The following is a 13,617-nucleotide window of genomic DNA, read 5'->3' on the forward strand; positions in this document are numbered from 1 at the left end:
CTGCCGGCGTCCTCCCAAAAAGGTTATTCTCAGACATAAACTCATTCGGCTGCCGCACCACAATGAAGGACTGAATACGTTGGCCAGAAGGGGGCATCAGAGTTGTAGAATTGAACTCAGGAAGATCCACTTTTGAGTGGATTTGTCATGCATATGTGGCTCTTGAGCAAAGCAGAAAACTTTAATATTCTAAAGTCTGAGTTGCCCGGTGTTCCTAAAAATTTGAAAGAATATTTTCTCAATTGGGTGTGTGCTAACAATGCTAAACTGAGTTCAAAAAGCCTTGATACCTTTTTCCCCACCTCACCGATCTGCTTTGATCTTTTAGCAAAGTTGTTCAAGGCGGAACACATTTAGTACGAGGAATGTTGGAGTGACATGCTGTTTTTTGCTGTCGTTTCCATCTGTCGCATGAAAACGAATTAAAAAAAAAAAGCCCGTCTTGAGTACAGTCCCAAAACTCAACCAAACCCCCAAGAGATGAAAAAGTTTATTCGAGCATATCTAGAAAATGCTAGTACTTGGTGAACAAGCAGACCGAAGGCAGTGATGACACAAGCCAGGAGACGGGGATATTTGCTGCCCAACGTATTTCACAAATATTAACTTGGTTCATCTTTTGTAGTGCTTGTAAAATGGTGGAGTCAAGTACATTTTTACAAACGCTTGAGTTTAAGGATGTCTAAATAGATTTAGTAAAGTGAAGGCCAACTATTCAGCCTCACATTCTTTGACCAGGCCTCTTTCAAAGGTTAGCAGTGCCTTTAGAGTCCTCACCTCTGAGTTTGCTATTGAAGCACTTTCATTTGACTGGCAGGTTCTTATGAAAAACGCTGCTTTTCACAGCATTAGCTTTATGTAGTTTGCATGTTTGGTCCTGCAATGCCTCGATGTTTTATCCTTTGGAAAGAGCTACGGTCTCTTTGCATTCGTTTCGGATTTCAGTGGAAAAAAAATACTTCTGATTTCGACAAGGAAGCGGCAGCCCTCACAGTCAACTTTCCTTTTTTTTTATTCAATCATATACAAAGTCCCAGTAATACATCAAACAAGTAAATAAGCAACATTCTAGAGAACCTCTAAACACGAGAAAGATTTCATTAACAGATGGGTCTGGGTCTCTAAATACAGTTCTTCCAAGAATTTCCTTTTCAAAGCAACAAACTCGTGACCTTATGTCCACGATGGCTGTTACCTTCTGACCTATGGACTGACAATTTTGGATACGTCTAGTTGGTGCAAAAGGCTCCCAGTTTTTCCTAAAATAGCAACTTAGCTGTGTGGCACGGCTAAAAAAGGTCAAGAAAAAAACTAAAAGGGACCCAGATAGCTTAGAGGGCAAAATGCTGGATAGATGGTTATACGGCTCACTAGAAAGGAGCCCGCCGTTTCGCTTGATAACTGGCAAAATAAGCTCAAATGTTAGCTGGACAGCATGCAAAAATGTAAATGGCTCACCTTGAGGAAGATGGCTAGCTACAAAGTTAAAAGGTAGCCAGCTAAAAAATGCAAATGGGTTGTGCTCGCTTTAAAAAAAACTTAACAAAAGAATTGGTTTTGATGCTTTTCCCATCAATAAAAGATGAATGTGCTCAATAAACAAATAGATTCATTCTACTCCCTTTCAATATTTGAATAACATTTTTTGTCCATGAAGCCTATCCACTGGAATTTATTGATTTGTAATCTTTATGACCAGGTTATTACAAATTAGGGTTGAATAGACTAGAAAATCAAAATGACCCAGCATTGGTGAGCTACTTTCAGGACAGGTCTATGGGCACCTCACCTGTCCAAAATGGGGACCACATTGAAGACCCCTTGGGCTGTATCTTAAATCGGGAGGCTTCTGCGACGACACACTGGCGTTTTAATTCAGGGAATCGCCAACAATCACGGGGGGAATCCATCGGCTGGGCTTTTAGGGGATGTTCTAGTGTAGAGTGGCACCAAAGGTCAGAAAGCGAGAACGGCTTTAGAGATTTATTTGTAACATCACGTGAAAGGCAAGAGAGCTTATTCCCTTTAGTATACGGGCGCGTTCTGCAGCTCCTGGTACTTGGGAGGCGAAGGCCTGAAGATGGTCGGCACCAACATGACCGCGGGACGTCCCCCCTGTCGCGTTTGGTGGATGACGATGGCCGACAGCGTCAGACCCAGTACCTGACCACAAACGGGAAACGTTAGCGCACGGGCAAACGACGAGCTCCGGATAGCACGACGGTATCTAGAAAAGTAAGTCGAGCACATATTTGAGGAAGCGGGTTTCCCCTCGGGCCCGGGCCCTCAAATAGAGTTCAGCGGTCGGGTCGGGGCCCCGGAATTTAGTTCTTACGTGAAATCCCTCAAACGCGGGAAATCGAACATACGCTTTCCCATCCCTCATCAGCTCAGACAGCGAGCGAAGAGACCCGTCGTACGAAACGCTCCGACATAATGCTGCGTTTTCTAAAAAGCAAATGAGGATTTTCCAACCGAGAAAATGAAATCATTTAAGGAGACACCGTTTTGGTCTTTGGTCATGCACTCATTAGTTCTAAGACGGCAAAAATGAAAACGTTTGGAAGTAAAACTGAAATCCATTTTCAAGTCAAGACCTTGGAAGGAAACCAAATCAATAATACGGAAGAAGTTCTGTACTACAAAAACAACGCCAGTAATATGACAAAAATACCACGACAGTCATGTAATTTCATGTCAATACTACAAAAAACTATAATAATACTGCAATGGAAACACCATCATAGAAATACTGCAAATGACAGTCATGCTACAAAAGTAAATATTCAAATGTAGTGTTTAGAACGGTGACCTATTATACGATTTGGTTTAACGGTCAGCGCTTCGAAACAGATTTGACGAGACTCCCCTGTTTCGAAAAAATAAATAAAAATAGACCATTGATATTTATCGTTAAATGAACACAACTGGGATAAGTCTCCTTGGCCAATTTCGGAACCCTGCGGGGGAACCCGGTGACTCCATCCCCGGTTTAGCGTGTAGCGCTCGAGGCGGCAAAATGTTCTTACCGCCAAGAAGGCCAAGGTGAAGGCGATGCACATCACCACGTCGAAGCCCCACAGGACGTAGCGGAGCACGATCGGGAAACAGGGCTGCGGACAAAAGACATCGTCGGCGCTTGTTCGACACGGCAGTCACTTAGAAGCATTTAAGAAAGCAGGTTGGGGCAGTTGGTTTTGGATTTCCGGGAGGAAAAAAAAAAAAAACACTCCAATGATAGATTTTCTTATTTGACCTTGTCCAAAATGGAGCGGGCTAAAATTCTCACAGAAAGCCAATAGCAAGGTGGCCATATGGTTAGGGCCATCAGTGTGTCAAATAAATGATAATTTCCTTTTGTTCCCTTAAAATAAATTTTGCTGCGGACAACATTACTAGCAGGTCACATATTAATTTAATGACAGAGGCCGTGGACCAGTAGAAATTTGACAAGAACAGTCACTGACCCCAGGGCTGGACTTTCGAAATGCTGGCGTTAAATGAATGCGATAACTAGAATCTCCACACCCGCAAAAATAGTCTTTCGTCATATATTTATCCTTGTTATGCTGCGGGCCTAATGATCAATGTCAGGTTGGGATGAGCAAAGAGAATGAGTGTTCTTGACTCCAGCCATTTCCCCCTAGTGGGAGGTGGCTTCCGTATATTGATTGACATGGAAAGCGCACCAACTATAGGGCACACGGAATTGAGACTACAGTTAAAGCTACCATATTTATCCGTGTCTAACCATTGCAGACGTTAAACAATTTTTATTAAAAAAGTCATGAAGTGACAATTGCGGCCCCTGCCTTAATAGGAGAGTTTAAGGGACAATGGGTATCATTTGCCCAGGCGACGTCGCCGTAGTGTGTCGCGCTGCCGTAAACGACTGCTAAAATTACACCAAAAGACAAAATACAGAGACTCAAAGTGATCAAAAAGAACCCTGTTGATTTGGAAAAAGAGCCAAAAAAAAAAAAAAAGAAAAATTGCACGACATTTCTGTATTAATCTTCTCTTCAACTCCTTTCCTTATATCTTTACTCAATTTTATTGCGTTCTTTTCCTCTAACTTTAGTTTTTATTCTTGTTTTCTATTTTTGCCTTTGTTATTTCTTCTGTATTTTGATTCCAATTTGAATGAAAAAGAAAAAGGAAAAAAAAGGTGCTTTTAGCTCACTTTCCATCTTCCTTGGACTCATTCTTGATCGCACTACACACGAGAGAGACATGTCAAGTCAAGTCATTTTTATCTAACGGACAAATAAAAATCACTGTCCCTTTAAGTAGGCCGAACAGTTTTTAATCAGCTCACCCTAGCTTGATCCGGGTTCAATTCCAGTGGCAAAGAACGTTTTAATCGGCGATCCGTCCGTATAAACCAGACGAATTACCCGTTTCCGTGACCTAAGGCGCACTTTCGACTTTGAAAAGGAAGTAACCGAAGAGAAAACTCACCTGGCTGAAGACGGACTTTTTCATGCTCAGCATCATGAACTGTCAAAGAGACGCAAGCGGGTGAGCCGTCGGATCGGGGATTTCGCCAAATTTTGCCGTCTCACCTCGTAGTCGACCAGGTGACATTTCCCTTGGAGGGCGGCCGCGTCGTCGCACAAGCACGAGTCGGGGATGTTCTGCCGCCAGTCGTCGTAGCCGAAGATGCCGCAACATTGCATCTGAGCGCAGAAACGGCGAGAAATCAAATGGATTGCTCTTCATTTTGGTTTGATTTTTGGATAAGGTGCAGGGGAAAAAAAGAAGTAGCGTACACATTTGCAGGTATTTAATCTATGGATTTGGTTTATTGTCAAGTTGGATCCTCTAAAAACACGCACCAAAGAAAAAGATCAGAAGTCTCTGAGATTGAAAGTCTTCTTCCATTGAAGGTACTGGAAAAATTGGCCGCGAAAGTGCTTGAATTTGACCAGGGGGGGAAAAAAAAAAAAAAGTATGAACCCTGCAAATATGGAGCTCATATTTGTAAAAGTTTTTTTGTTTTGTTTTTCCTCGACTAAGACGACCGATTTTTTTGTAGAATATGAGATGAACAGAACAGTTTGTATTTGCCTGGTTTGGCCTCTTAAAAGAGCACAGAATGCTCAAGTCGTTGGGATTCTAAATGTAGCTGTATCCTTACCTACTTTGAATGATATGCGGTTGTAGACCTCCAGAATTAGTTAGTAGGTAGGATTTATTAATATTTGAAATGGGCGTAACCAGACCGTTTTGGGGGGTATTCAAGCATCCCTAAATATGATAGCATTTCCGGCTCTTTTCCTTAATTGCACAGCTGAGTCCGCAATTGGTGCGAGTGTAAATGGGTAAGCGTGAAGTACATTGTTAAGCTCTTTGGGAAGCCTTAAGGCGACTTGAAAAGTGCAGTTTACCAGCACAAACGCAATGGCCTGTACATGTGCTACGTATCTTTGTTAGTAGCAAAGAAAAAAAGTGGGACAGAAAAATTTGGATTACATTTAAAACTCAATGACTTGGTGAGTTCACTCACCTAGATGATACCTTAAGAATAGTAAAGCATCAACCCAACACAAGTTACAGTCTAATAAGATGAACATCCATTTTAGCACTCCTTGGGTGTTTGCTGTGTTATTGCCTTTCACACCTTTTGGATTTAGGGTTCGAAGGTTTACAAGGGCACACATTCATCATCGATCGAGCATGAGCGATGCGTTCCATTTCAATTGCACGAAAATTATTTTCTTGGAGGAGCATGCGGGTGCTTTCGATTTGTTGGGACTTGGTGCCATCTAGCGGTCAAATCCACTATGACAGCAAAGTCAAATCGATCAAGCATCCAAAACCTAACTCAAGATGTCACGAGATTTTGATGATTAAGAGTTCAAACGAAAGACTTTTGCAGCTAGTAACACAACATAAAATGTATGTTGTCAGAGTTGATTAGTATGCCTTAGATATTCAACATCTTTGTGTCAATTCACTACAAGGATATGTTGGAATTTCAACCATTAGCATGAAAGCGTGTATTCGCATCGTTTGAGCGATGATGATGTTTTGCAATTGATTGAACGATACGACAGCAGTATAGTTTTACCTACTGTATTATCAAGAGCACGTATGTCGCAGATTTTCTTCACCTTGTGCAGCGCCCTCTATCGGGCAGTCCGGCAGACGTCGCCGAGGACACTACGAGGCTGCCATGCTCACCGTAGAGCTTCTCGCACTCCAATTGGATTTTTGGGCAAAATCAGGTTTTTGTGACCCGAACCCAGAATACTTGTGGATGCCGACGCCGTAGCGTATCTAGCAATTGAAAGTTATTGCGCTACTGGAGGCCGAACAGAGTTTCTCACCCCCCCAAAATATGAATTCAATCCAAAACCTTACTTTCCCCGCTTGTTAAAGGCTTTCCGTGTTTTCATCCACCATGAGGTGTTTATTTGTACGCTATGCTGAAGAACATGGGGAACCTGGCAATCGAGAGAGAATTGAAGGTGAATCAATGCTTCACAAATTGAGTGTTATTTAACCCAAAAAACACACCCAGTTTTGCTCCCGCTGTATTTTCAAATACACACCGTTGGTATGCTTGTCCATCTTGTGCCAAAAAATGTCGCCCATCTCATTTTTGGAGGAAAGTAATAGAACCGTAAAGCACGGAGCATTCGCAAGAGACTTTTGCTGCAGGGAAGGGTCATTTTTTCAGTACAACAGAGGCCCCAGCAGAGGGCCCCCTGCGCCCCATTGTGTATGTGCTAGATACATATAAAGTAACATTTACTGTCGTTCCTGTGAATATATGGTTGACTTTTTGTGGTGGGTCGATCATTTTGTGAGCAACCCTGCCCCAGACCGTCCACCCACCGCTGTCTCCCAAAATCGGGCGGAAAAACCCCACTCACCATTTTCTGAACGTCGTTCGCGATCCCCTTGGTCTGCTCGTCCGCTTGGTCCAACGGCAGCAGTTGGCGGAACCTTTCCGACATCAGGCCTTCCACCTGGGACAAGATGAATCAATGTCTTGTATTGCCGTTAAACAAGTAAAAGAAGGAGGCCAGGAGTCTGGGAGAAGGTCTTACCTCTGGCCGCACCATCGCAAAGGGGATGCAAACGCGCATCATCATCAAGCTGCCGATCACCATGCACACCAGGAACTGAGCGCACACAAAAGAATTTCGGCCATGAAAATGAAATAGGGGCTGAAGAAAAGGGGAGGACGGTGCGGAGGAGAAATGTTCCGGTACAATGCGCGAGCGGACAAAATACGGAGCTCCATCGACCTGCACCGTTTAAGTCGGGGGTCTCAAACTCGCAGCCCCAAGGGTGATATTATGAAATATGAAAGTGAGGGGCAGTGTGTATTATTTTGCCACTAAATGTCGCGCCACCGAAAACGTGTGCTAAAAGTGCAACAGAGGAAGACGAATTATGGAGACCCAAACGCACTTTATAACTTTTAAAAAAGAAAAATAGAGAAAAATGAGAAATTAAAAAAAGAACAGAAAAGAAAACAAAAGAAAAACAACAAGTAAAACTCAAAAATAAAAGAGGGGAAATTGGAATTTGAGTTTTTCGTCTTTTTCCCTTTATTAATCATCCTGCATTTAGAGTTTCCATACAGCCTATATTGGGATTTCATAGAACTGTGCTTTCTGTGTTATTTTATAGCCATTCACGTAGATTTATTGCAGCCAGGCCTTGTTTTATTGCTGTCGATTAAGTTGAATATATTTATGATTGCCGTTTTGGAAATTCTAAAATGTGACGCAAAAACTTGCAAGGATGGTACCAATAAAATCTATAACAAGGATAATTGAGTATATGTATCAGTCCAATTTCCATTCTGTCAATTCGCCAAGCGAGAAAAGAGCACACGTCTCGGGACCGAAAGGTGGCAGGTTCCTGAAGACACTGAACCCCTTCATGCCCCCGATGAGCAGGTTTTGCATGGCTGTCGCCGCCTTCAGTGTGTGTGAGCGAATGGGCAAGTGTAAAAGCCCGTTTTGGGAGGTCTTGAGTGACTTGAAGACGAAATTGAACAAAATAAAGGGCTGACTACTCCCGCCAATTTCGCTCTCTGCAAAATCTCACAAGCGCCCCTTCCTTCTCCTCCAAAAAATGTTATAGATCTACACATGTCACGTCGGTCACACTACTCATTGGGTGAAAGGAGACTGAACTTACCACAATGAGAGCAGGGCGACTCTGGCGGTGAGCGCCACAGGCGCCGACGGTCGCGACCAACATGGTGGTGCCTCCCACGACGTACAACAAGGTCAGGGCGGCGGTGCGGCCCTCCATCTGAAAAAATGTCGGAAAAGTCGGCCGGCTGCTGCATGAACTACATCATGAAATGGAGTTGCAAAGTCATAGGGTGTAAATGAGGCTACTGTGCGAGATAGAATCGTCTTTATCCACTTTCAAATGATTAAAATAGATCACCGACAACAGCATTAGTTTTAATATCCTTTCATAACTACCAAAAAAAAAAAAAAAAAAAATCACACTATTCATTGTAATAGATCAGGGTGCTCGAACGCGGCGCCCACTGAGGACCCTGTTCTGAAAAGGGTTCATCAGTGTTGGCTCATTCCAATTTTCTAGTTTTTTTTCCAATCGGTTGACAGTCTATTTAAGCAGATTTTTATCATGAACTTGGTAAATGGTCTGCATTTATACAGCGCTTCAAGTCAATGAAGACTTCCCAAAGCGCTTTACAATGTGCTTCACACTTACCCATTCACACACACTCACACACCAATAGCAGCCGTGCAGCCATGCAAGGCGCCAACCTGCTTATTGGGACATTAGGGATTCAGTGTCTTGCCCAAGGACACTTCGACATATAACACGGAGGAGCCGGGAATTGAACCTGCGATCTCTTGATCCCAAGACGAGCGCTCTATCTCCTGAGCTAACTTGGTAATAACATCAGTTGATATGGTAGAAATTCAAAAAGAAATTCCAGTTTATGGGCTTCGTGGACAAAAAAACAATCAAGCATTGATCATTATTTATAGGACATGAATTCATAGTACATAATGAGAAACTATATGTATGGAACAAATGTATTTCTTCTGCTTTTTATTGATTTGTTTTACAGGAACTACAAACTGAATTCCAATTGATGGAATTTATGAAGCGAAAGAGCAAAATATGGGGAGTTTTAGTGAGCTCTCTGCCTACCTTTTTAGTTAGCAATCTTTCTACCTTTTTGCCATTTAGCTAGATAACATTTTAATTGGTTTGCATTCTATCCGGCTATTTACTCTTTTAGCTCGCCATCTTTTTTTATGTAGCGCTATTTAAATACCCTATATCAACACTTTACATTGGGTATTTATGTATTTGATTCCTTTTGCTTTATTGTTTTATTTTCAACACAACGATACTGCTGGAAGTGTGAATTTCCCCACGGGGATGAATCTATCTCCCTTTGAGTTTTTTTTTTACCCGGTTACCTTTCTAGCCATATAGCAGTTTCCATTTTAGAAATTTATAACAAGTGGGCGCGCTTTGCACAAAAATTGGTCACAAAACGAAGCTTGGAGAGCCCCGTTATGAATGTACCTTATGCCTATCCACATTTTTGAGCTCATTTGAGGTTTCAATTTATTATTCATTCAGTACTTTCCCAGCAATTTCTGCGTGGCGTTCTGATTGCTTTAAGAGTCTGCCATTTTCATTCCATAACCTTTAAAATAAGCGCCAGGTCCATACAGTCTTACAGCTTTCTTGCAAAAGATGAGACTTCCTTAATTTAGAGGAAAATCCCGTCTCAGTAAGTTTCATTTTTGTAAATCAGCACCCTTTTTCTATAAATTTATATATCTTTAAAAAAAAAAAAAGTGAATTTCCCTTCGGGGATGAATAAAGTATCTATCTATCTCTATCTAAAAACAGTGGTTGGACATTTCTCGGTCCTTTCTCATCTAGTGGGCAATAGCCCAGAATATTCTGCTTATTAGTAATTATTTGTAAACGGTCCTCAACTGAACTGCTCTCTTCAGCTTCTTGTTTCTTTGTCCAACTACTCGGTCCGAATTTTGAAAGTTAAACACGCGACGAGACACAGACAGTCCACGGCAACAGTAACACTACGCAAAATGGCTCAAACCTAAAGTGTAAGAATTTTTCCAACATTTTTTGCCGGTACTAGCTTCAGGAAATTAAATGCTACTCAGGATAGATATTTGGTTCTAGCACTTATGGTTTGGGAGATGAATGCGTTCCAACACGTTTGCATATGCAGTGAAATGACAATGTTAAGAGTAATCGAGCCAGTGAGTTTACCGATGCATCATGGAAGCGTGTGATCATTTGCAACACCAAAGCGAAGGCGAGGATGGCGCCCCCTACAATCTGCAATGAAAAAGGAAAAAAATATTAAACGTTTGTCACAACTCTAGAGTAGGGACGGGCGATACTGGGATCCACCCTACACTTAACTACATTTCCCACAATGCATATGGACTCAAATTCTTGCAGCGCCACAACACGGCACAATTCCAATTGTCAAAGCGTCCGATTGACAGAATTATCGCAAAAACGTCAGAGATGATTTTATGTTTATTTCAACTACGTTTGTTTCTTGAATAAGTAATCCATCGTTATCTTATAATAAAACAACGTGTAGAAAAATAGTTAATGTGTGCTAAAAAAAGCACAAGGAAAAATACAAACTACGGAGACGCAAAGTGACCGAAACACAATAACATTTTCCTTTACTTTGCGAAGAAAACAAAGAACTAAAAAAGAAAAAGGGAAAAATATATTTTCAAAAGAAAAAGGGGTTCGAAAGGAAATACGAAAAAAAAAGCTAGGGAGAAAAGGGGAACAAACTACAAATGAAAGAGAATAAAATAAAATACTTAAAATGAGCAAAAATGATCTTGCAATGGAACACACTTTCCCCACCATGTTCCATTAATTTTCAATTCAGTTTCTCATGATAAAAAAAATTAAATGATGTGCACAGGGTAAAAAAAACAAGATGGCGACCAACCTTAAGAGGTTCATCTTACGTTTAGTAAATTCTCATTGCTTATAGAAATGCATACTTACATGATTTTTTTTGGTTTGAACAAATTTATTGACACTAATAACAGAACAATCATGACAATCTCAACAGCAATTAAGAACATTCACAATATAATTTATATGTTTTATCTCATCATTTAAAAAATTATCATTTTCATATTAAGTTTGTTATAACCACCAGTAGGCGTAATGGTACACTGTCCTTTAGAAAGAGAAGTTACGTGTATTTTACATACCATTCAATTAGGTTTAATTACATTTACAGTATAAGTTACATCACCGATAAAATATACATATGACGCCATTAACCATGTCCTCACGTTGTTATCGAATTTGGGAATACCTTAAAAAGTGCGTGAATGACGGGATTCGAATTCGACAAAACTGGACAGAATGTGTAAAACTATTTGGTAAAAAAAGACTCAAAAAGCGAAAATTCCGTCGAGTTTTAATACCACATGGCGTAGGAATGGACATTTAGCACCGAGTGAGTTGCTAACGAAGGAGCTAACATTAGCATGAGGACAACAAGTGCGCACTTTTAATTAGAATACCGGAAGTGGGAGCAAAGTTGAAACTCACCGCGAAGAAAACGTTGGAGATTATCAAGCTCAACTTGACGCAGCTGTTGACTTTAGTCATTTTGGCTTCTTTGCTTCCGTCAAAAGTTCACTTTGAGAGGAAAGAATGGCGGAAAAGTATGTGAAGTGTTGAGGTGAATTCCGCGTCCCTAAGAAAAATGACGGCCGAGGAGAGAGGACGGATTTTATTTCGGGGGGCGGGCCTTCCTGTAAATGACTACCTGGTCTGCCAAATATGGGCATTTCCGTGTTCCGGGCGGCCCTTTCGGGAATGGCGATTACTGTCTTTTGAATTCTCTCCAGCGAGGTTGGGACGCTTCCTTGAATTTGTGTCATCCGTTTCCGTAGCCTGTTGAAACCTGATTACTTTCGATTACTTTGAAAACACTCTCATCAAATTTGCGAGTAAACGAAACTTAAATACAACATTCCGTTGCACATTAAGAACGGAATATTGTTTTGAACACACCGAGTCTTCACTTTCTCAATTTCCCCAAGAATATGGGATGTCTTGTCATCACTTTCTTCCTCTCTTGTGTCGGAAATTGAAACAATTATAGACACAATTCATCGTTGTTAAAAATATGTAAATGTGAGAAAGATGTGAAAGAGTGCATGGAGAGAATGAGTGGATGAAGGCATCCATCATTTCCATCCATCCATCCATCATCTGTACAGCTTATCCTCAGTAGGGTCGCGGGGGTGCTGGAGCCCATCCCTGCTATCTTCGGGCAGTGGGCAGGTGACACCCTGAACGGGTTGCCAGCCAGTCGCAGGACACACAGGGACAGACAATTTGCTCGCTCATTCACACCAAGGGACAATTTGGACCGGACAATTCACCTGAAATGCATGTTTTTGGAATGTGGGAGGAAATGTGCCCGGAGGAAACCCACGCAAGCACGGGGAGAACATGCAAACTCGCACAGGAAGTTAGGTAGCTGGATTTGAACCCATGACCTCAGAACTGTGCCTCACACGCGCTAACGAGTGCGCCGCCGTGCTGCCCATTCATCATTTCATTTCATGTTATTTCATCATACTTGTTTGTTAGGGGGGGAAGCAGGGCGGTGCGGTGGTTAATGCGTGTGCGGCACTGCTCTGAGGTCCTGGTTTCAAATCCAGCTACCGGACTTCCTGTGCAGAGTTTGCATGTTCTCCCCGTGCTTGTGTGGGTTTCCTCCGGGCACTCCAGTTTCCTCCCACATTCCAAAAACATGCATGTCAGGTTGATTGGCTGCAGTAAAGTTCTGAGGTCATGAGATCGAACCTCATGTGTGGAGTTTGCATGTTCTCCCCGTGCTTGCGTGGGTTTCCTCCAGGCACTCCGGTTTCCTCCCACATTCCCAAAACATCCATGTCAGGTTGATTGGCCGGTCCAAATTGTCCCTAGGTGGGAATGAGCGAGCGAATTGTCTGTCCCTGTGTTCCCTGCGACTGGCTGGCAACCAGTTCAGTGTGTCCCCTGCCCATTGCCCGGAGATGGCTGGGATGGGCTCCGGCACCCCCGCGACCCTACTGAGGATAAGCGGTGCAGATAATGGATGGAGGGATGGTTATTAGGGTTGTCTTGTGAGTTGCACTTTGATATATAGCACTTTTGTTTGGCTGTAATGTGTAGTGCCACCAAAAATGGGACAGAGGACGACTACAAACTACAGAGACTGAAAGTGAGCAAAAAGCACCCTGTTTGCCCAATTTGACCCAGCTTTTATCAAAGAATAACAAAAAGAAGGGAAAAAATTATATATATTTTTAAAATGAATAAAGGGAGGAAGACATTTAAAAGAAGCCAAAAAGGAACTAGTAACAAGAAGAGTAGGAGAAAAGAAAGCAAAATAAGGAAAATTGAGAAAATGAAAGAAAAAAATGGAAAGGGGGAAGTTAGAGAAAAGGGACAAACGGTTTTTAAAAAAGCAATTTTCGCCCTCAATTTTTTGTTTTTCTCTTTTTTAATTTTTCCTTTTTTTTCTTGAATTCTACTTCGTCTTTTTTTTCTTTTTTTGTCCGTTTTCTT

General features: G+C 41.9%; 1 protein-coding gene across 1 annotated transcript; it reads right to left on the reverse strand.

The window, feature by feature from the left end:
- Positions 1–994: 994 nt before the first annotated feature.
- Positions 995–11,784, reverse strand: LOC148356151 (tetraspanin-8-like). Its single transcript, XM_088347920.1, has 9 exons — positions 11,602–11,784; positions 10,273–10,341; positions 8,164–8,280; positions 7,059–7,133; positions 6,882–6,977; positions 4,566–4,679; positions 4,462–4,500; positions 3,030–3,113; positions 995–2,163 (listed from the first exon to the last, which is right to left on the reverse strand). Exons 1-9 carry the CDS (start codon positions 11,659–11,661, stop codon positions 2,026–2,028), a joined length of 792 nt encoding a protein of 263 aa, XP_088204046.1. The 5' UTR covers positions 11,662–11,784; the 3' UTR covers positions 995–2,025.
- Between the last annotated feature and the right edge of the window lie 1,833 nt (positions 11,785–13,617).

This window comes from Urocampus carinirostris, chromosome 11, assembly GCF_059441175.1.
Source record: "Urocampus carinirostris isolate Australia breed hairy pipefish chromosome 11, RoL_Ucar_1.0, whole genome shotgun sequence".
Classification (NCBI taxonomy): domain Eukaryota; kingdom Metazoa; phylum Chordata; class Actinopteri; order Syngnathiformes; family Syngnathidae; genus Urocampus; species Urocampus carinirostris.